The sequence below is a fragment of the Rhopalosiphum padi genome, chromosome 4 (assembly GCF_020882245.1).
Source record: "Rhopalosiphum padi isolate XX-2018 chromosome 4, ASM2088224v1, whole genome shotgun sequence".
In the NCBI taxonomy this organism is placed as follows: domain Eukaryota; kingdom Metazoa; phylum Arthropoda; class Insecta; order Hemiptera; family Aphididae; genus Rhopalosiphum; species Rhopalosiphum padi.
The window spans coordinates 1,938,983-1,965,586 of NC_083600.1; the positions used below are offsets into that span (position 1 = coordinate 1,938,983).

At 26.2% G+C, this 26,604-nt stretch overlaps 1 protein-coding gene across 3 annotated transcripts in view; it reads left to right on the plus strand.

Annotated features, from left to right (window-relative positions):
- LOC132929017 (locomotion-related protein Hikaru genki) overlaps positions 1-26,604 on the plus strand; it is a 120,234-nt gene that overhangs the window by 88,601 nt on the left and 5,029 nt on the right. For all 3 annotated transcript variants that reach the window (XM_060994040.1, XM_060994041.1, XM_060994042.1), the window contains exons 8-9: positions 11,075-11,284; positions 25,016-25,195. In XM_060994040.1, the coding sequence (XP_060850023.1) occupies positions 11,075-11,284; positions 25,016-25,195 (390 nt within the window). The remainder of the gene's footprint in view (positions 1-11,074; positions 11,285-25,015; positions 25,196-26,604) is intronic.

Genomic DNA, 26,604 nt, shown 5'->3' on the forward strand with positions numbered 1-26,604 from the left:
TAATCCTATAAAGTACCTATGCTAAATCTGAATAAATACTTAATTAAATCTTCCTAAATATATGTTGTCAGTGAAATTAATGAATCCCTATATAAATTATTTGATCAATGAATGTAATACGTAATTGTTGATGTCATATTTATAAATAAACCTATACATTTAATTGAATATCTGCTATACATATTTGGTAGATCTTCTGCTTGTAGAAACTGAACGAGTATAGTCACAACTCACAAGAATTCTATATTTATAATAACAATTAGAAAATCGAAACATGATATTATAGTTACTCTTGTAATTAGGTAGTGAAAATAGATAAGTCTTGTTTATAATTAATTATAATAATTGTAGTCGTAATGAATAAACAATATTTCATATGGAAAAAATCATTATAATACTTTATTTATTATTAGTTTTTATTTTTTTATTTCTTTTATCGAATTGGTGGAATTCAAACATTAAATAATTATAAAATTTGAATAATTTATAAATACATTATCAATAAAAATTGTACTAATTTACTGATTTACAAATTTATAATGAATATTCAAGTAAGCTAGACTTGTATTTATAATGCTTTAACTTATTGTTCTAAGGAAATTTAATATTGCCGTATTTCCAAGTTAAAGAAACATTATTAAAAATGTGTACTTACCTATATTTATATTAATTTATTTACTAAAGTCTAAAAATATAATATTAAAGATTTATATTATATGTTGTATATGTATGTACAATCTGATACTTATCTTGAATAAAATCATTTTAGCAAACAATAAGAAATAAATAATTATTTAATAACTACGTAAAATAATGTTAATAGGATTAGTATGGTAATACCTATTTTAAAAACTAAATTTTCAAATAAATAGTATAGTTTAATAAGCATCTTTATACACCGTTCAATTAATATACCCATATTATTAATTTGAAATAAAATAAATAACATTTATAAAAAAAATATATTAATTTAATGTGTAGATACTTTATAAGGTACTGTATAATATGTATAGTCTTATTATAGGTAATATATAATTATAAAGAATGCATTTAAAATATATAAGTACACACTTTTAAATCTTAATTTCAACAAACAACTAAACCCAATTTAATTTTACTATTTATTTAAATGATGTTAAAAGAAAATATTGATCTTGATTCTACTTGTATGAAACTATATATATTCCTCTATATTTTAATAATCGTATATTAGAAATGCATTAGTTTGTCATAATAGAGTATTTCTTATTAGTTATTCTTACAGTTTCCATACTATTTGTTATTAAATATTAATATGACTTATTTTTAATCAAACTGTGTTGCTACTATTGGATAAAATAATAAAAATAAAAAAAAACTATAATAATATCAACAAAGGAAACAGAAGTGAGCTAGTATCCAAAGGCAAATAGTAGGTACATCTCAAACAGTACTCGACGGAATTTTAATTAAACTCTTATGCGACCCTCGCAATTAAAGTTTTCCGCGTTTCTCTTTTCCCCTCTGTGTGCGTGTTATACGATACGTGTCATATAAGAGAAATCTTTTCAGACCCTAAAAAAGATTTTTTCCCAGAGATTAAAAGGACTCGGTAAATTAGCATACTTTATCCTTAATAAAAAAAAAATTTACAAAATGTGTACCTACACTTTTTATGTACGTGAGTCGTTTATATTTTGAAGATATACCTACTAAAATAAACTAATTACTTCACTTTTAATGAATAAAATATAAAAAAATATCGTGTTGTTGACGTATCATTCAAATTTCTTGTTGTATAAAAAAAAAAAAAATATTTTTTTCCACGTTTCAGATATCGGTTACACGCCTAGATAAAAACAACTATGCTATAGATATAATCACAATATAATAATTACAACAGTTTGAATATCCCATAAAAGTCGTGGATTAATTCAAGACATAATTATAAATTATTAACATTATATAACATTTTATAAATATTTTAAAATTATAATATTTGCCAATTTCTTAGAATGACATCACGCCAATCTGGATAGTTTGAATTGTTTCCTCACTTAAAAGTTATTCTCAGAGTTTAATATAAATTAAATAACTTTTAAAATATTAAATAAACACGTTACTTAGTTTCAAATAATTGTGATTAAATTAATAACACATTATTTTAAAATTCATAAGATAAACCTAAAGCTTCAACGTTTTAATTAAAACAACTGAAGAATTGCAATTTTGAAAAATTCCAAGTATAGGTATTTATGTCTAGACAGTTGTAGCTTTTAAAGTACTTATACTGCCTCAAAAAGGGTATTTCGATAAAAGAAGACATCATAGATTCTTCGTTTCCGTTCAGAATAATATAAAATAGGATACGATCGGAACAATTGCCTTGGCGCGGTATAAGCTATTGTGCTATGTTGTTTTTAATTTAAAATCGTGACAAACCACTAGTCGCAATACACAGTATACTGTTTTGTGAAAAATGTACAGATCAATAGAAATATTTTTAAAATATCAATAAATAATAGTTATACGGTATAACTACTTATCATCGTAATAAAGTCATTAAAATGTATTAATTATTATATTTATTTTTGAATATGTATTATTTATTACGTTATCATACCTACTTTCACCTACAAAATTAAGAAAAAATAATTATTATTAATGAGTAATGATATTCCTAGTTTATAAATTTAAATATGTTAAGACTAATCATTATTATTTTCCAAAATATATTATTAGGCATCAAACAATGAACAGTAAACTTTTATTTATCGTGACTTACCAATAATTTTTTTGTTTATTCAAATATGTTAAAGTTGACTTATTTGAAGTATCATATATTATGTGTTAAATTTTTAGTCACGTGTGACTTTTGAAATTCCTACTAAAACTACTACTACTACTACTGCTACTGCTACTCTGACATAATGGGTAAAAACGTTATGGGGAAAAAGTCACATTGTACTCGTATTGTACAACTAAATAGTAAATTCTCACTTGGCTCAGACCTTAACGCGAATATGTGACCTTAACCATACGAATGGAACGTTCTATAAATGTGCGTTTTACCACCGTTACGTAGAGAAATCGTGATTGACGATGGCTGCAATTCGGAGCTTTGATATATATATACCTACAAAATATCGTTATTTTATAATGAAAAAAGCACTGTGAGAAAACGGCTCTGTACGTACGAATAGTTATAGGCGGGTACCTAATCTCTTTGATCCGTTAGGTAGTTTCGATAGTGATCGGACACTAAAATACATACAACCCATCGTATAATATGGTATTAGGTAGGCACTATTATTCCTATATCTCTGACTATATGCACTGTATAATGTATAATACTATAATGTATGTATTACCGTATGTAGGGATCCCTCCTCTTATTTCCGGCTCATTGTTATATTTTTTTTGGCGAGGGCGAGTTGATTTCCGAGACATACTTTATGCATTAATTGATTCCTGAGTTAATTTGGGAACGTACAAACTGATTCCCAACACACATATATTTAGTACGGACTTCAGCGTATTAGCGTTTGCCCACCGGAGATACTACAGGGTGGTTGGTTGCAGACACGTCTCTCAAAATTTTTTTTTAGTAATTAAATTTGATAAATTATCATGTTTTGATTCAATACTACACTATCATGACTATTTAAAGTAGGTCAAACTTTATTTATTTTGTTATTACATAGTGTCAATCATCGTCATTGCTTACTTTTTATATACTGGGGGACTATTGAGTAATAATTTGAACCACATTGCTTCCAAAAAATGTTTTTCTGTAAATTCTAATGATATTTTGGTTATATAGATGTTCATTTCCCCCTTTTTTCTATACTTTTTATTCTGATTTTTTAGTCTCATTGCTCCTGTAATTAATATAATATATATTTCTTACTGTACGTCTAACGCACACATATGTACTGGTAAATAATATTTGGGTGCACATTAAGTAAATAAGTTTTTTGAATTATACTAATTGTATGATTTAAATACGTCATTATAAATGTATGTGTTGAGTACCTGAAGCACCTTTTGGATTTTCTAGACTCATTACTCCTGTAATTAATATACATATCTGACTACTTTTAACAGCACATACATGAGTTGGTAAATAATATTTGGGTGCACATTAAGTAAATAAGTTTTTTGAATTAAACTAATTGTCTGATTTAAATACGTCATTATAAATGTATGTGTTGAGTACCTGAGGCACATATAGGCACTCATATATTCTCAAAAACTATAGAACATACATTTTTAAAATAAATAAGTACCATTTAAAATATAAAAATATAAAAAAATGTTAACATTTTTACAGACCAAACTACTATGATTAAATCAATTATATTGTAATTTATTTTTGCATTTCGATTGTTTATTATTGTTTTTAGTTTATTTCCCATAGTTTCTAAAAAAAATAAAATTGAAAACTTATCGTTGCATTATATGCAGTTAAATATTCAATAAACTTTCTCAGTTAAAAAATATAATTTACGATGGATCGAGTTATTCAGTCATTCATTAACATTTGTAGTCGAAAAATGAAAAACAAGACTATCGATAGAATTGAAGTTATTGTAAATAACCTTTTTATTTAAGCTGTGTACATATTGAAATGTATATAATTAGAATTAATATAGATTTTGAAACGAATTGAAATAAATGATTTTTATATGTGTATGTGTATGCAAACGATACCTATAACTAGTGAATATACTGATAATATTATAAGTGAAATAATACCGGAAATCAAAAAAAAAATTAACCTCTCCATTTTACAAAACCTTGCATATATCACTGATGTATACCACAGCCATTTACTAGTAAATAACTGCATTGTATAATATACTGTGTACATGCATTGTGCACCCGACGGACCGGACGACCGACCGACCGACCACCCAAAGTCTTCCGCTTACCGACTTGAGGGGCGATGTGACGCAACGATGACAACCGACCATCCCCATATGGTAACGATTTTGCTTGAAATAGTGTTATAATACGGGTGAAGAGGTGTGTGATAAAATATTATTATTATTATTAAGGCGACCAACACACGCGCTTTATTATACGCATACATATGTATTATACACGCAACGTCGACGTGTTTGTTTGTATAAATCGTGCACAACGCTATAGTCCCTCTACTGCTGCATCCCCTGGCTGCTCCTTTTCCAGGCCGACGCCGCCGTTATGGGTTTTCCGTGTTTTGCATACCTTACGACGAATTCGTGTAGTGTGTCACATGCACACGTATGGTACGCACGCACAAACACACACACACATAGCCACGGTTGTGTGTTTTGTGCTTTTTTGTTAGTTTTGGGTGTGTGTGTGTGACGATGGGTCTACTATACGTACAACACCGGGGTCGTAAGCATTTGAAGGGAGGGATAAGTAGATAATTTCAACTCTTTTGAAGTCGGATCTTTGTTTTTTTTTTTTTAATTTATATTTACAGTTACATACGTATACATCTGTGTAATCATTATAAATATTATGAGAAACTCTTATTGCTATTTTGAAAAAAAAAACATTCAAGTAGCGCAAGTCGCATGTCTTCAACACAGAGCCCCGTCCGTATTAATCAGAGCATTCAGAGCTGTATCGAAAAACTGTAATCCCTCGATGGTCGAGTTACAGATTCGCTATACGCCACTGTATTACGTCTTCAGTAGGTGTGCAATAAAGTGGATAATGGTTGGCATGAGTCATCAGAAAACTATATTATATTGGCGAATGGTGATATACATTGACACGCAGTTAACGACACGACTTACTACCGGGCAGACCCCTCGACATTTATTTACCTCTCGATTGCCAACGCTTCTCCAGAAGACCGATAAATAAAACCTATAAATGAATCATTTATTCGTGAAAAAAAAAGGCATTTTTTAAAACAAAAAAATTGAGTTCACGAGTCACAACTTAGGTGCATTTTATGCTAATAAACTTAACCCAACACAACAACACGACTTATAATCTATCACAATTAAAAACAACATATTCAAGCACCCTTGTACCTTAAAATAATTCACTCGTTTTATAAATCAATAATTATAAAACATTTTAACGTAAATTGACCGTTGACCCATTTTATAAATAAATTATTTTATATTCAATGAACGATATTACATTTTAATATGGAAGTACATATAAAGTCTTTTTACCAAAATTTGTAAGCGCTATATCTAACGAGGTCACTGTCTCAGCGACAACGAATATACACCTGATTTTGTAGATCTTCGACGTACAGCTGAAACTTCCTTGAAAATTACGTAACTTGTACGATTACAAAGTTTACAATACTACGTACTACCCATACGTTAACGACAAAATGGTATATTATTAAACACTATTACATTCGTACATGCGGAAAATACGTAAAGACAATACGACGTTACACTATTATAACATAGAGCTCTAGTATCTAATAATAATAGTATTGTGTACGTTGTATAATAAGCACGTGCATTAATACTAAAAGTAGTTTGTGTCAGTGGTTACTCACAAAATAAATTATTCACACAGAATTCAAAACAATGTGTATATGGTTTGAAAGGTAAAATATTCATAAAATATCAAAAATACATTTAAACATAATATTATGCGTGTTATGAATACCCGGAAAACAAAATAAAAAAATTAGTTCTTGGAAAAAATGTATAGAAACAAAAAATGGTCATGATATTTTAAATTATCATAAATATTATATAAAGTGTATAGACTTTTTATACCAAAATATTATATTTAATCAAGTATCAAATGCCAAATCCATATTTTTTACGCCAAACATGTGATGCGAAACACACAAAAAAAAATGTTATTTACATTCATAATATTGTGTACTAATGTCTATATGTAAAATACAAATTCGTGTTTAGAATAGCAATGTCTTGAATTTGATTTTCACTTATTTTGAGTTCAGAATTAAATTCGCCGATATACAAAGTCAATAAACTCACAGCCCCGCTTAAAGCATATAGGTATAGACTATTAAGTAGTACTTAAATATAATAGTAAACTGCATTTGTACACCACCGCGATAAATAATAATACGATACATTTTCAAGTGATATACAAAAATAAAATGGTACAAATTTCTTTTCCTTTAATAGTTAAAATTTTGTTTTTTAACTAAGAATATATATCAAGTGATTCTTCTCCACGGGAAACAGTTTTAAACAAACAATTCATGGATGTTATGCGCCCTTATGTAACCTTACCCAAATGTAACTCATGCGTGTAGGTATATATTATAATAATATTCATACATTCGTGTTTAGTTGTTTACTTGAGATTAAAAAAAAAAAACGTTCTCAATGTGTTTTTTAACACTAAATGTCCATTAAAGATATTACATTTTAGCGAGTATTATTTTAAATATGTACGGTGTTTAAGATATTTAATGTTAATTAAACCGTTCTATTGATATTAGTAAATATATAATAATTGCTAGTTATAACCTAATAATTATAATAAGTAAAAGAGAGTATTTAATTTTAAATGTACCTATAGATGTATAATGGTAAATGTTCAATAACAAAATACTTCGTTATTATTATGGCCACGTTACCACGTTACATGCGAACTTATTATTGCCTCTAAAATTTGAATGCAGCTATGTATAATTGATTATTAGTTTGCTAACTAAAGTTTCACAAGATTATGAAATTTCCATGTACCATACATGCAATCATTTATACAACTATTATAAAGCTAGGGGAAGCTGTAAACTAGCGTTATACAGTATATAATACATAATACGATATAAATATAATATGAAAGTTATTTAGATATTATATATGCGCTCAATTAATTAATTACCTACCGTTGAATTATAACAAAATCTATAAATTATTAATTAAACAATAGACAGAATGTAAGTAACAGCACTGTTGTACAGTTAGTATTATGATTATCAAAAAATGTGCACTCATTATTGAGCAGGTCACTACTGAAGTAACATTTTGAAGTAATGAAGTGACATATATCACTATATGTATTACTAAGTATATTTTATATGATTTATTAACATTGAGAATCAGTGGATGACCAGACATAGGAAATATTTCATTAAAATACACCACTGTGTCTTCAAAAACTATGCCAAATAATTTTTAATTAGAAAAATACAAAATTTACATAAAAATGTGTTTATGGCAGTTGCTTCTCATTTTAACTTCCCACTTAATCAAGTGTTTCTATAATATTAAAAAGTAGGACTGTATTTTTATAAAAACTATGAATATATGTAATTATTTTTTGACAGTAAATATAAATGCAATTCGCAAAATTAATCAATTAATTAAAATGTTGAACGCAGTTATATATTAATTATCTACTAGTGGTTTTCTCATGAAAAATTCAAATAACGAATATAATATGCTTTTAAAATTAGTATGCAAAAACCATGATTTATATATAGATAAAGATAAATTTAAATCACTTAATACCTCGAATTTGTTAGTTATTCAAATTTTAAATATGTGAACTTTAAAAACTAATTAATTAAAATCAATGGATACCTTTTGCGTTTAATTTAATTGTTCAGTCACAATTTTATTTTTTTTTTAATAACGTAAGTTGGATTATTTTGCATAAATTATAACCTATATAAACTTAAAAATCTACGCTTTTATATTAGTTATGTATATACTTTATTAAACTGTAATCAGTGTCTTATTGATTTAACACGAATAAATATTTATAAAATTAAACTCATGTTATGTTATAAATACATTTATTTTTAATCGTATTTATTAAATTGTTATTATTTCTATTATGTCATTATATAATTATAACGATCTATCATTAACTTATAAGTCAATACCGTGTAGAAAAGTATTATTGTATAAATAGTTTCAAATAAATGAAAATATTTTGAAATGTTATTATGCATTAAATGTATATATTAATGTATAGAAAGAATATACGTGAAAGAAAATAGTCTCTGTGATGAATATTTTGTTTTAATATGCAAGTTTATAAATATTAAATCCTCAAAAACAAGTCTTATTTATTTTAAAAATTTTTAGAATATTGTAAAATAAACTGATAAATAACCATGTATTCAACTTTCAAGCTTAAGCAACTGAAAAAGAACGTTTTAAGAATTTTAATCTATAAAATAATTCTTTAACTTTTGCAATTTGACTAATTTATTTGAAATTTTAACTTCTAACATGTAGATATTAGAACTTCTAACTTTAAGCCTATTGGACTATTTACCTTTGCATTTAAACAGATAAACCAAATAGAATTTTCCATAAACAGTTTTGCGTAAATATTCCCATTTTTTCATATTTTTTTCACCCTATTGTTTTGAAAAGTATTGTACCTTTATTTATTTTTTATTGCTCTAAAGTACCAACTAGATCCGATTTTTTTCACCAGAAATCACCGTCAAAGTTAAAAATTGAATCATTTTTACTGCTCATAAAGGTTAAAGGAGACGTCAGGAACACACACAAAACACACATCATTGTAAAAGTAATGACATTCATTGCTCTCAATCTAAAATGTAAAGAGAAATTAAATTTATTTATTCCTATGCGATATGTATTTTGTTTGAAGTAATTTACAATTCAAAAATAAATTTTAGAAGTTTACTTATATTTTTTACATACCTTTTATTACTTTTTTTTTCTATTAAACTTAAATCTTATTATACAATAAATTTGTACATATAACATAATATTAAATCTAGATATTAAATTGTTTAAATCACATAATATCCGAAGATGAATACTAAAATGTCAATTAACTAAGTTTACTGCTTCATAATATTTGCATTTTTCAATTAATATCAATTATTGTACCTATAGCATTTAAAATACGAGTATCTTTGAAAATATCTATTTTGTATAAAATATAATTTACTTTATTTTATTTTATTTAAAAACTTTTATAGATCAATTATAAAATTTAAATCATTAGCACGAATAAAATAATTAACATTAGTGATAAAGGGAATAAACTGAAGTTTTATGCGCAACTATTAATGCCGTGATACAAACATAAAAATGATAATTTGTTTGTAGATATATAAAATATTATTATATTGAGATAATAATTTATTGTGCAGTATCAGTATTTTTCACAACATGACTATAGTACAACAACAATAGCGTTTTCGTGAATAAAAATTTTAGGTACGGACAGGAAAGTTAAAAATATGACTGAGTGAGTGGGTACCATTTATGGCAATAACATCGCTGGGCCATGATAGACAGCAGTCCATCACAACGTGCGGGTGCAGGGGGATCGGATAAACGTTTGGTTTAATAATAGTATCGACACGTGTGCTCGGTGATTGAATGGTACTTAATGGTATAATACAGGCATACCGAACACAAATCCACTTAACTTTACAGGGAGTTTATGCCGCGGAGCTGGGGCCGTGTGAATGATTGATCGAGTGCAGTTACCACTGAAAAGCGCGCGTCTATCGGTTTTCTCTTCTTTATTCACCACTAGCCCTCCTTCCGATGGCTACCCCCACCATCTTGCCCGGGAATGAAAGGGGAATAAAAGAAACCCCGTAGGGTCATGCTGGTGGTGGTAGAAACTTTGGAATTTGACAGGGCAAAATAAAACGCATTGCAGAAGCGTCGATCAAATCGTGGTTTTACCCTGCGGCCCCCTCGTGGCATACAATTCTCCTACAGCTGCAACCGCGGGACGGATTCAAATGTACATTTATCACCCTTTTATTTGCAATTCGTGTACAGCTCATAAAAATCTGATGGGATGTATCTTTTCGGTAACGTTGTATAAAAAAAAAAAATAAAGGGACGAAAAAAAAAACGCTGAATAATAAAACGTGATAGAGCAACAATAATTAACGTATATTCCTTGACACTCGTGAATTCCAGAAACTTTTTTGTGTGACGAATAAAATTAAATCCAGAAGAATTCAGACGGTGGCTGGGAAAAAAAAATAGAACTACCCAAATACACGTTTAAATCGAATACTCGGTTTTTCGATCTGATTGAACATTAAAAATGTTTATAAAAAAATACCCCCGCAAAAACGGATTAATTAAATATCATAATATTATTGTGTTTATTAATACAGGAGACTGGTCGAATTCACCACCGGATTGTATCATGGTTAAGTGTCCGCCAATCAGCGTTGATGATTCTAGGTTGATCATGGTTGAATACAACGACACGTACGGCAAACGAGCAGCGTTCAAATGCGCTTGGGGCTTTCAAATGTCGGGTGTCAATTCGATTGAGTGTTTGGCGGATTCCACGTGGTCGCACCGAATACCTACATGTACCGGTAATGCCTTTTTCTATGAATATATTGTAATGTAGTATAGAACTGTTTTGGAGAGTGCGTGACTATTCTATTCTGGAAAATGTCAGAACTAAAATTAACTGATAATAGACACAAACATACAAGTCTGAGAAAAATGAATAAAGTTGTGTTACTCTTCGAATTAAAGAGTTAACTATTGTATTTTTTTTGACTTCTTTAGTTTTTAAGTTAAAAAATAATGAATTACAGAATGAACTTGATTAAAGTTTGTAAAATAATTTTTTGACAGATTGACTTTCTAATCGGTTGGAAAAATAGCACGAATAAAAAATAGATTAACATCCGCATAAGAATAATACTATCGAAATTCAAATTATTAGTCATGAATATAGCAGTAGGACTAACTCACTATACATTTTTAAGCAACTAATATCTAATAGTTTTAACAAATATCTTACGAAATTGCTCTTTCCGTCCATCTAAATATAATAATTTAAAACATAATACGAGTGCTACAAAATTACTCTTAAACTTGTGTATTATTTTTACAATTTACTTTTATTGTTTACATACTTTTCTCAAATTTGTTTTGAAAAGTTGACATAGCTTGTAAATATTTGGTTAAAATAAAATATATTAAGGTAAATGATTTTTAATTAAATTACAATTTTTTTTCTATTTAAATTGTACAAGTTCAAATTGTGTTAAATGTTTAAGTTTTTTTAATTAAAAAAATGTTATTAAAATAAATAGTAAAAAGGAAGAAAGCACTCTGATATAAAATAAGTGTGGAGTGTTTATCTTCATTGGATAAGTCATAGTAATGTATGTGTTAAATTTGAATACAATGATAAATCATTACACATGCAAAACGATTCTGAGCTAATCCTGTAAACTCAAAATATTAAATGCTAAAATGTCTAAACAGTTTAAAAATGTTAAAATACTTTGAAAATGTTATCACGTTCAGAAAATACTATTTAAAATATCTAATGACTATTTCAAATATCTACATTATACTTATATACTCTTATAGAATATGGTTATTTCTAATTTAATTACAAGTCACTAAAGAATAAAAAAATCGATTTTTTCATTGTAGAAATACTCCTGTTTCTCCATAATTGTTTTTAGTTTTTCCATTTTTTTTTTAAATTACTTGGAATTTTTATTTTAACTCCCCTAACTCCAAAGTAACAATTATATCTAATTTTCTATCAGATACCACCCTTAATGTTGAAGATTGAACCATTTTTACTGCTACACAAAAGTGATGATGGACACACACACACAAAAATAATTTTAAAAAAAACACGTACATTTTATAATGTAAAACCAATATAAGTACATGCATTACTTTACTTCAAATATAAAAACGAATTAATGAGTGTCAGATAAAACATAAATATATTTTTTTATTATTATTGTTAAAATATAACAAAAAAATACGAAACAATAATTTTGAAAATTAAGAGTGGGGAAGTTTTTAGTTAATTGATTAACTAGGTTTCTGTTGTAATTATTATATTCAAAGTTTAGTGCAGTGTCTTTTTACGGTCCAATCATCAATAGCTAAGTTATTATTAATTGTTTTTTTCTGATTTTTTTTTTTTAAAAATTCTGTTAATGGTTGTAGCCTTGTAGTTATCTCAATATTTAAAATGTTATAATATTATTATAGTTTACTCGTATTATATTTAAATACAACTATTAATATTTTCAGCTACAAAAATGCTATTGCAGGTTTATATATTGCATACTACTTAAAATAACTGATATAACACATATTTAAGTACCTAGTTATTATTCTTAAAGTTCTAACACTATTATAGCCTATTGTATGTGTCGAGTTATTTTAATTCGTGAATTATATTAATTTGTATTATATAAATACAATGCATTAGTCTTAGGTATCATTAAACTCACTCATTATTCTATTTAATCATCTACAAACTTTCTTAAAGTAATGCGCGTCAAAAAAAGCACCATAGCTTTTAAATCAAAGCATGTCATCAATCTTATAACTAAAAGTAGGATGGCTGTCAATCAATGTTATATATTTATATATTTATTGTAGAATTCAATAACTACGTAATAACTAATTATATTTCACACTGACATCAATATATTCCTATAAAATTGAAAACTTATATTGATTGATGTGCGTTATAATTACAGTTATGAAGGTAATGATAGTTATATTTTATTGTTATGTTTTTGTTAAATATTTTAAGCTTTATATAATTACCAGTCCAGTCGTAACCGCTTATAATGAAACATCGCGCTGACAACAAGTTATATTTTTTCCTTTTCTTATTTTTTTTTTTTTTTAATTTTTGTCCATCTTTTATGAAAAAACAAATTGAGTTCCACCTATATAACATTGCCTTGTCGGGATAAAGGAGCGTCTCGCGTCTCTAGCTCAAATTTGATAACTTACTTAAAAATTACTGTCACAGGTGATGTATAGCCGTGGCACACATGTTGTAGTTGCTATCTCGTGATAAACTCAAACCGTCGTACAAAATAGGAGATAAACATCTCAAAAACCATCTCCTTGTGAAAATTCTCGTCTACAGAATGTATCCAAATCACATTCTCGTTTTATCATTTCAAACCAAATAAAATAGACACTTCTACAAGTGCATTTCATTGTCTTAACCACAAAATACAAAATACCAATACATATAAATAGCTGTCTTTCAAATATTCGGGTTTTTTTGTTTTAAAATTATTTTGGGGCACTTGGAAATTGTGATAACCAATACTCAATATAGAATTAGAGTATAAAGACAGTGGACCTATTATTGCAATTTAATATCTTTTCTCAATTATCATTTTCACAGTCAATGACTTAAATTCTTGTTATAATAATATTAATTAGATAACTAAAAAAAAATATTTCTCCTATGAAAGTTTATCAAATTTCCCTCCATTGTTTATATTTAACAGAGTTTTACTACTTCGTGATTAAAATCCTTCAAAATCAATCTAATACTAACCAATTAGAACATGAAAATGTGATAAATATATCGTGGGGTACATGGAAATTAGCACCACTAATAATAAAGAAAAAAAAATGATTTATGATCCTATCGCTTTACATCCAGAAACATTAAAAATGTGTTCTCCAACGTAACATAAAACCTACTATCTCAATTTTTTTTATTTTGTCTTTAACAACAATTACTTTTTTTCAATTACATTTTAACAATAGAACAAAACTTAAATCAAGGAGTGTCATAATATTAATAAATAAACAATATTATGTTTTTATTTTTAAAGATTTAGTCGCATAAAATTAATTAGTAATCACTTCCTATCCATAAAAATGTGTGTCCGTTCTAGTAATAACTATTGTCTTATAATTCTTATATATCTTTTAATATTCTAGTAAAATATGCTTTATACGTGGGCGTCCATATTCCTAACAATCATTTTGTTCAACTAAAGAGGAATTCAAGTGTACTTTACAATTTATTAAAAAAATCTACAAACATTAAAAAACTCTGTTCACCAATCTACTAAACACTATAAACAGCATAAAGTTTGAAAAGCAAAAAACTATTAAAGCTTAAATTTCAATGTGATACTTCAGCAAATGTGTATTTACTACACCTACGGTTCTGCTGCTGCTGCTGCTTTTGCCTCATCATAATCCCACAACATGCCGAAATCCATTGTTGTTCAAATAGATATGGAACACGAGAATAGTGATCGAGTTAGCCGAGATGGGGTCTGTTTAGAGGATGTGATGGCGTGGCAAGGGATGTATGAGGCCAAAAGCGAAACAGGGATGGAGTAATATATTTCATTAATCAAATTTTAAGGGCATGCGGAATATAAATCGTGCGGCAGCATCACCAGCACCGCGACACACTACAGTAGAGCGTACTCGTTCGGTCTCTCTCACTCTCTCTTTCTCTCTTCCTATGTTGCTCACTGTCTTTATCTCTCAATGTCTGTCTCCCTGTAACATCCAGTCTTCTACCCCAAAAATATTAATGGAATTTGTCAATCCCAAAGTTCCGTATACACTACAAACGTAATTAATTGTTACACTTGACGATATGCGCTTCTACTGCTACTCCTGCTTCTGATTATGCCTATACTCATAAACTTTATACCATACCTGTATACGATTTTGTGTACCTTACGATCTAATCGGTGACAAACTATGTGTTTTTAATATTTTTTTTCTTTTTTTTTTTTTTGATACTTTAAAACTTGTATTAAACATATTAACAATCAAACTAAATTAAATCTTTTTATTAGTGAGTGTTATCAATGGCAATTTTACACACAATAATTTTAAAAAACATGTTTAATATAAAATAATAATGGAAAACTAGACTTTCATATAATATGTATTATTACAATTAATGTTTCCATCATAATTAAACTGTCACTTAGTGTGATTAACTTTAAAATAAAACAATTTTATTTAAAAATAAGTGCATTGCTAATTATACACTGAGACTTATCTTTAGAATATATATTTTTTTCTTATAACTGAATTCATTTCAACTTTAATTTATTAAAATAAACTAAATAGACTGAGTCGACAAAAAAAAATGCATTGTTCACATTATTGTTGTTTTAATGCTATGTATATTTATTTACTATATTTAATATTCTAGTGCATATAATTAAGAAATTCATTTTATGGATTTTAATTTATTATAAATATCTCATTTAATTGCATAAGGTCACATACAAATTGAAAATTTAACAACAGGGATTCATACATTACAGTGTGAAATATCGAGCAATGTTTAATCTGGACATTTGACTAAAAGGCATAGAATTTTCCTCAAAATATGTACATTGTACAATTTATATTGTATACATATATACTTTCAGTTGACGAGAATTCCAAAACTTAATTGCGTGGTACTTACAAGGGAATTTTGAATGTATAGCTGCTCGTGAGCCGTGAGTTATGATATACGAGTTTAGTTTCATTATAAAATAAATTAGGCTTATAACTATTGTAATAGTATTATAAAAGATTATTGTTAGGTACCTTCATTTTTATTTATCTATACTAATATTATAAAGCTGAAGAATTTTTATATCTGAACACGCTAATTTCAGAAAGTACGATTTCAATAAAAGTTATATAAATTTATTCCTTGAGACTCGGAGGGTGTTTCAAGCTTGTTATTTCAACCCCTATAGGTTGGTATAAAATGGCTCAAATATGAATTTCATTTTAGCCCACGAATATATAATATTTTTTTGTTTATACATAGGGTTAGGTTAGAAATATATATATATATAGTTAGGTTACAAAAATTGTATGTGTTAAATATTTTTATTTAAATGTATTACATCCAAAAATTGTACATTGTAAGACCGATTGACCGTTCTTTTCACTCTTAATATAAACGTAATTAGGTTCTGTTTATATCGATAATAATTGTAAAATATTTTAATAAATTAAAACAAAAATTTTAAATATAGAATAGAAAAATATATTTTTTAATGAATAATTAATTTTTAATAGTACGAGAAAACTATGCACTGTATTTAGCAATTTCAAGACTATTCAAATTTTATATAATTATTAATTAATTTCTATGAAACTACAGTCAACATATTGTTAGTATGTTTGGAATACTGTTATGGTTAAAACGTAAATTAATTAATCTCTATGTGTCGCCACGAAAACCACAAATATTCTATAAAATTAACGCGATGATGTATAATGCATAATATACATTTTGTAGTTGGTTCGATATTTACAAGAATAGACTTATAATAATTAGTAGGTGTGTTAACATGCGCTATTAAGTTTTGTACTTACATAATATGTACACATAAAATCAATCATAAGATAAAAACAATATTCGATCTTTATTAACTGTAAATTATAATGAATTTACTCTCAATGGATACAAATTCTAATTTATAAGCTATATTTTTAAATCGAAATGCAATAAATATTCTGAATAAAAACAGTTACGACTATGTTTGCTCATAAACTTCTTTTTATTATTAAATTACGTACATACTAAAATATGATGTAAACAACATCAGTAGAATTATACTTAACAGTACTTTTAGTATATACATATATATATATATATATATTTATATACATATATATGTAATATGTATATATTATAAAAATGCATTATGTAATTTCAAAACGTATTAAGTTGTTATTTTTTTTTATTTCGAATTTTAAAAAATATGTATTATGTAAGTATAAAAGTAAGAAAGAATATAATAATTGAATGCACAAGATTGTAACACGAATTAATATTGTTTTACAAATAACATAGGTACATTACACTTTACACTGTGTAACTAATTGCAGTTAAATGAAAAAGTATTCATCATCGTAATAAAATAAAATTATTGTACTAATTGTTAATATGGTATAAAATGAAGCATCTGTAAACCTACTTTATCCAGACTACTATTTTTTTATTTTTTTTATTTTATAAGTGTAGGTACTTATAAAATAAATAATTTTCAAGTCATTTTCAATAATAATAATTTACAACGTTATTTATAATAATAATAATTATTTATTTATACAACTTTAACATGTCAATTGAGTAAACTCATTGAGTATAATGTACGATTGGAGTTCCGGTCAGTAGTCTCAGTACTTATAAAAATCTCTTCCAATTTAAAAAGAATTATAATAAATATTTAATATTATGTGTATTATCTACATGATGATAGGTACTCATTTTAATTAATCGTTATATCTACTAAAGATAAAAAACAAGATTGATATGTATTATAAAATTCAGATAAGTAAAGTGTTTGAATAATCGCATACTTGCAATAAACTCATTTGTCATAAAATGAATAAATAAATAAACTTATTTGTTCATGAATAAATAAATAAATTGTGTAGCAATATCAAAATAAATCAACAGCAATAACAAATAATAAGCTAAGAATAAACATTGTACCTAAAATGTATAATATATTTGTGAATAAAAGTAAATATTTATCAAGTTCTATCCAGCCATGGATTAATTATACAAATTTAGTACAAATTATTATATATAGGTATTAGGTATGGATAATTTTCAAATGGTATAATTTTATTTTTGGTTTTTATTTGTAAAAAAAATTTACATTTTATTATTTGCGTATTTTCAAATTACCGTTTTTCTTTCATCTGAATAAACCTCACGTACATGCTATATGTTGGAAGTAGAACCGAACGCATATCCCCCGAGGGTACTATTGACTGTGGATATTATTGTCATATCGTTCCAAAACGGATAGGATTTTATTCTCATTCCACTAATGGTGTGCTACCATTCCCGCGTTGCTCACCACATTCAATTGGTTTTATCGATCGTATTTTAGACATAAAGATCCGTAAGTGCTTCAGAAACACCGTCGCGGGTGTGACATAAAACCAAAATATCTCGAAAACGAATTAAGGTAATCGAGCAACAAAAATATACCTACACACATCGTAAATTCGTAACAAAACATATTTCTTCGATTTTAGTACCACATTATACATTGCATGTGTAAAATCCAACAGAATTCTGTGAGTTCCAATTCATCAAGGCGTATCATTCGATAATACCAATGTTCGACTAAATCTGTACTATAGCTATTGATAAATATATGACTTTTAGAAATAATATCACCATTGACAATAATTTCATTCGCTTTTCTAATTATTATTTATTTTTATTTTTTTATTGATCTGAAATTAAAATCGGAAACAGCGGCCATTAGTTTTCATAATAATTACAATAAATGTTATTTAAATTAAATCGTACAATTTACATTTTCTTAAAAATGTTAAAACTAGGTAGGTGGTGACTGAGTTCGGTCTGAGTGCTGCGTCTAGTGTGTTGGAGATGTTGAGCTGTTTAAGTTCATCTGTGTACTGGAAGACGGAGACATTCTCTTTTACAATAGATTTATAATATAATATTAACATAGTTTTTTAATTCTATCAAAAATTATTTTATAATTATTTATTTTTTTTACAAAAATTATTTGGGATCATACAATTTGGATTTTATACTACATGTATATATAATACCTATGATCTATGAATTATGATGAATCAGCATTATTTTTTTTATTGTGAATATTTTGTAATCAATAAAATGTTGATTGCAAGAAAATAGCGAATGTATTGTGATAAATTTATTACGACATAATTGGTTTACACTCAAAATTAAACTACACTAACAATAGTAAACAGATTGCATTTTTTATTTTAAATAATCGTCCTCTTTAATACAATAATCTTAGACCTTTTTTTATTTAAATTAAATGTCACATAATATTAATAACTTTAAAAAAATACAATATACCAATAATAATCGAATTATTAAAATAAACTTTATTTCGACAATTCCAATGTGCAAAGAGTAATGAAGTAGTAATGCAATTATGAGTTGGGTTCATCACGCGTGTAAAAAATATAAAAAGCGTCGAATTGAATATACAACATATGAGTGGCCTAACAGAATATAACACGAGTTTTCACTAGAAATGCTAATACATTGTATAAAAAATGACATTTAGATAGAGTATAATAAATCAGTAATTATAAAAATGTTTAATATTATTCACATTATCAGTCATTAATCATTGTTTATTTATAAAACGTGTAATCTATTATAATAAATAATTAAAATACTAGGTACGCGATAATAACATTATGGCATGAGTATTAGAAATAATATCATAGTATGATGGATGTTTTAAGGTGATCGACAATATTTGAATATCAAAATCAGTAACATTTAAATTTTAATTGTTTTAAAAACGATTTATCTAATATAATTATATAAATGTTCAAATATTTTGATATTCTATACTAAAAAACATAATATATGCAAATTAATAAGTTTGAGTAATGACCACGGTTATGTGTAGTGTCAATAAATCGTTGTTTGTTTATGGAAAATAGTGCAATTTTGATATAATTTTAAATAGATCAAATTAGTACACTTTATTGAGCGAGATACATCTCTTTTTTCTAATTGCATAGCAATTATCGAAAAATAACCAATTAACAGCTTTTATAAAATCGATATCAACTAATGCAATATATTATAATATACGTGGAAAAGTTAATTGGATTTTCTTGACATAAATTTAAAGATTTTATTTTAGGTACATAATATTAATAATTATCCATGAGTAATATAAACTATCAGAGTTTATATTAAATATTGATAAATTAGTACATCAAGTTAATGTTTTTGAGTAATTCATATAATTTTTTTGTAATATCAAGGTAGTATTCATATCAAATTATCCTTAAAATATAATTTATTTTTTTAAATTATTATTTAGTTTTCTTTACTAAACGATTATAATTAAAACCAATGAAAAACAAAATATTTATTTATTTTATGCAACCTTGTTCTTCGTTTTTATTAAAAATTTCAAATATTTACGATGTTTTAGAACACATATAATATTAAAATTATATTTCCTCGTCTGTAATTCAATATTTTCAACAAAAATAAATATGTAAATATTGATACTAGTTATTTATGATGTTGTAAAATCAATAATTTATTTTCCTTAAATACACTATATTATGAATTTTCAAAGGTTAATCAATTATTTAATGACTTTAATTAAAATTACTAAACTAATTTTTTTTTAATTATTATTATTATTATTATTATTATTATTTATTATGAGCTGTTGTCTTAAACAATTAGGTGCGAATGTTATATTTACAATTATCAACATAATTACAATTTCAAAATTATATGTTAGAATATATAAAATAAAATTAATTTTATCAGCTCCGTTAATAAAAAAAAAAAAACAATTCTGAAACCTAAACCCACCATATCAAATTATTATTAAAAATTAAAAATTATTGATGCAATAGGTTTTATCATTAAAGGACATTGAATAAGTAAATTTACCTTGTATATTCTTAATGTACTGATAAAAATATAAAGACGACAAAAAACTTTTTTACCTATTTTATGAACATAAAAATATATTTAAGCTAATCGTTCAAAAATTATCTAAGGATTTCTATATTATTAAATTTTACAACTACTTTTTTTTTTCGAGGTCCGTAGCTCAGTGTACATTTTCAAAGTAGTTTTTATACATAAATGTAGTTTTTATTTATGTAAGAATAAGAACTACCAACAAATTAGGAAATTAGGATGTAGATTGTAGAGAATACAAGGTATATAGTTTAATTGTTATATTTAAATTCAGAAATTAATTATTCAAGAAACTGAAAAATGATCATTGAATGTTAGATATACTTAACTACTATTTTTAATGGCTCAAATTAAATAAAACACTACTATTCTGTGGTGAGGTACATATTATATAAGATGAATTCCCAATTATTATTATACACAGTTTCTTGTTATTAACGTATTCTATAACACGGCGTAATGTATAGGCAATTGTGGTGCTTTACTAAGTAGAACTACTGTAAAAATTTAAAGAAAAATATTTAAAATTATAATATTATAATTATTTATATTTTATTATTATTAAAAAACTAACAGCGTGCCTATAATAACTAAAATTTAATTTGCAACTTTTATGTAAAAATATGATAACAAAGGCCTGAATTTCAAGTGTATTTTTTTGAGTTTTATAGAAAAATGCATTCCAAATACTAACAAATTTACATTTGTTTTTCACATATTTTAAAAGTCAGATTTCTTATTTTTTTTGTTTATTTTCTATTTTTTAGTATTTATATTAATAATATTTAATTTTTGTTTATTCATACATTTTTTTTATTAAAAAAAAAATTATATTATATTATATGAAGACATTTTTCTAGGTTTAATACAATAAACTTTTTCATATCACTAAATATTTGATAAACCATATATAATCGAATATTTTTGAATGGAAATATAAAGTTAGTGTCTTTTAAACCATAATATCTTTTAATATTTATCTTTCTCTCTTTAACAATGATGACAAGAGATATTTCCCTCCCTAAGTGCAGTCCATCTCTTTAAATGTCTATGCTTATCTGTCATAGAATTTGGAATCGCTTGGCAATAAGATATCTTTCGTTATTATGATATGAGTTTAAAATATGCGATTTTGTAGGGTTATTCAAAATCTGGGAAACCGGGTGATTATTCACTCAGGTAGTCAGTAGACGCATAAATCATAGCAAATACAAGTATATTCTTTTTTTGAGACAACTGACTAGACCAACGTTTTACAACTAAATATATGTAATTTAATAATTATGTAAATCATAAGTAATTTTATTTCAAAAATATAAATGAAATAAAACTAATAGTTAATTTACTAAATTCTGATTATAAGTACGTAAGACGCATAGCAATATATAAAAACTTTTTTTTTTAATTACGTTTTATTAAAATATAATGACATAGAACTTATAAAAGGCATATTTCAAGAATTTTCTAAAATTTAGGAATACATTATGGCAATCAATTTTTTTTTTTTAATTGTTGTTATACTTTATGAAAGTGACATGTGCGATATCATATACATATTTTATACTCAGATAATAAAATATTTTCCCTTTATAATTTTAATATATTGTTAATTTTTTTTTTTTATAATGATTAACTGCATATTATACGTATGTGCATTGTACAGAACAGGATCAGAGTAGTGATTTTATATTATAAAGTGCTTACATTTTATTCGTATAATATAAAGGCTGAACATGCCAATCGAACTTTACTTCAAACTATTCAAACCGAATACTGTTGAAAAAAAATAAACTAACATTACTGTACTACCACTAAAAGTATGTTTGAATAATCATTGAAAAAACTACCACTATATTTATCTATATTGAATATATCTAACAATCACTACAACACAATATTTAATTATAAAATTCGTTCTAAATAAATTAAAACTATTTCATTACGATCAGTTAATAATGAAATATTTCTCGTGAAAATAAAATATTTAATTAATTAGTATAACATTAATGTACACATAGCAATTGATTAATTTAAATAATTATTCGCCACGTACCAATATAAAATAATTGTGTATGATACTCAACTCTGTATAACTACAGTTGCTATAACACACTCGTATTATAATAAAGATTATTATATTAAAAGCTTAATAATAAATAGACAGAATTACTTATCACAAAAACAATCATAAAAAATTGCATGATCCATATGATTAACATGTATAAATACGAGTAAATGAGATCAATTACAAATACGATAGAAATACTATATATATATATATATTATATACATAGAAATAAAAGAAGTCTTTAATTTCCGATTCAGCGGTATTTTTAAATACAATCCTGAATAATTTATTATAATTTTTTTTTTTTTTTTTTAATGGAATAACCAGACAATAGACATACTATAGATTTGTATAAAACAAAAGTCATTGCATACAATACGATATTCAACAGCGTGATTAAAATAGAAAAAGAATGGAAAAATGCATCTCTGTAATGGTTATCTTAATTATTAGGATATCATCATATTGGATAAAAAAAAGTTTTAACTAAAGTTTAATACTTAAAATTTAAATTCAAATAGACTTATAAAGTTCATGGTTTGTAAAACAGCAGTTGAATTTTATATTTTATTTTCTTCGCGATTGATTTAATAGTATTTTGTTGTAGTTATCTTTTGAAAACGCATAAGCTTAAAAACTATTAAAGAAATACCATCGTAATAAAAAGCAGAAATGTATGTAAATTCACACAAGATTAAAGTTTAACTATATTAATAATGAATTTGGATGTTTTTTAAGCTTTAATACTCTAAATGTCTTAACAAATAATAATATTGATATAACTTAACAAATAGTTTTTAGGTAACTGATTTGAGTCGATGATGAAGGATGAAAAGTTTGTAAAAAATTATTCCACTAGAATTAAAATATAAATTGTAATAATATATTCTATTATTAATTTGTATAAACCGAAGCTAAAACATACTTAAAAATCATTTAGATTCCTGTCAAAATTATCTTTAAAAATTAAAATAAGTATAAATCCAAGTATAAATGATAAATATTAATGAAAGAGATATTATACTTTTACCGAAAATATAGAGCAATATGTCGTGTAATTTTTAGGATACTATTATAATACATCAGTGCAGGAATTACGACAGTTGTTCACATTTTTTTTTACATTTGTACCATACAGTTTTTATTTTAACGTTTCGATATAACAAACTGACTTTAAAATGTCAAACATAAAATACGACATTTATCGGTCTGTGTAAATAAAAAACTGAAACAGGCACATCATTTTACTGATGTAATTCATATTATGTTGGTCAAATCCTGCAATTTTTCCGCCAACGTTTTCCACTTTGGTCGATTTCGTCGCACTCCCTTTCAACGACCAGCCCCGCGGAGTATTCCAAAATTGCTTTATCGCCAGGGTCGATATTTGACGCATCGTCTGGTGCAGTACAATATTTTGGTCCATCGTTGCCGCAGAATGACACCGATGCGCGATACCGGTAAAACACTGCGGTCGACAAATTGGACAACGTGTAGTGTAATGCGACCGCTGCAATGCTGCTGCTGGCAACACGTTGTTTGCATTCATTCCTCGGAATGTCACTTATCGTTACATTCGTTCTGCCGTATTTATTGTTTACGGTTTAAAACAGCGATAGTACAATATCGTATAATCCTGCACAGACACTGCATTACTACAATATTATAAAAAATGTTAAATCGAATTAGTTTAGTAAACAATTTTATTTTGTAATAATAATATTACGTTGACGACTATCGTGTTTTTTGTTTCAGAAATCCTGTGTCCTACCCCGGTCGTGCCACTCAACGGTCTCCTGATCGAAGATTCGGCTCCAGGGCGTCACGTAGTCGGTTCCATGGTGCAGTTTTCTTGTGGTGAAAAACATCAGCTGATCGGAAAACCCAGCATGGTGTGCACAGAAAATGGCACTTGGTCACACTCCACGCCATACTGTGAGCATGCATAAGCTTTTAGATGCAGATAAAACTTTACTGTTTACATTTTCTTTAATGCTAAAGAAACTATTCGTGACATGTTTGAAGTTCAAATCCATTGCTTAATACCTATTTATTCAACCACATGAAACAATATTTCGCACATAAAAATTATGTGACAGGATAAAACATTCACCATAATATTATAAAACTTTTATTATTTTAGATAAAGTTTGTTTACAATAAACCATTTTAAGTAAATACCGAAAATTGTTGAATGGGCCACTTTAAAATACATAATATTATGAAAATATAATATCATAGGTATATTATTATTATGATTTAAAAATAATAGTAATAATAAATAGATATTATAAATAAAAACAAAAGTGTGATTTAGCTGTTATTTTGTTATTATTATTACTATAAACCAGATCTAGTTTCATCAGATAAAAATACGCGTCACACAACCATTTAGGTCTTACAATATCCAATATTGTACTATTTAATGAAAGTATAAACTTGGAGCTAGAGCACATACCTTCGTATCAATAGAATTTTTTAATAAACCGCATTAGGTAAAATTCAATAATATTAAACAGTATAAATAGTATAATACGATAACAACGAACTTATAGTTATTGCATAGACGTACTAAAGCTCAATTTATACTTAAAACAAATACTTATTTTTTTTTTTTTTATGTTTTGACTTAATCAATTTATTTATTTTGTGTAAATTTAATTTACACAAAATTAAAATTTCAAAACACTAATACCTATAAGTCACTTAAAAACCAACACATCATGAAAACCAACGTTTAAACACAAATTATGTTAATAACTTTAAGTATGATAATGCATTAATTTATTATAATATTAAAGCTAAAATTTACTTTGCTGTGTAATATTGTAAAACTGAAATTATTATCCATGCGAGTGTCGTGTTATCCTAGTAATTCATCATAAAAAAGTGGTTCTCGTTTGATAAAATCGACGATTCGCTTGGCCGTAAAGTAGTTTTCGAGTGTACCTCGCCATTGAATAGGTTACTATATCATTGCATACAATAAAAACAATTCTGAGCGAGTTGATTAGTTAAATATAGATTCCATATTTCAAATAAAATTGTATCGTACTTATATTTCCATTTCTATATATTAATAATACGGTAAATTGACCTAATTTTTAACAAAAACAAAGCGCATCTATTATATAATTACATGTCGCCACATTGCCTGGAAAATATTCATCTAATACATAATATATTGTCGGATGACATGTCAAAATATTCTGGTAAAATTATCCTCAACAAAATATCCCGCATAATTATTAATTCAAAACTTTAAGAGGATGCTACACCCGCATTTACTGTCTCCGTCTTAGCAAATTTACGCTCAGCCGTTCACGTTTAGCTTCGTTAGTTTA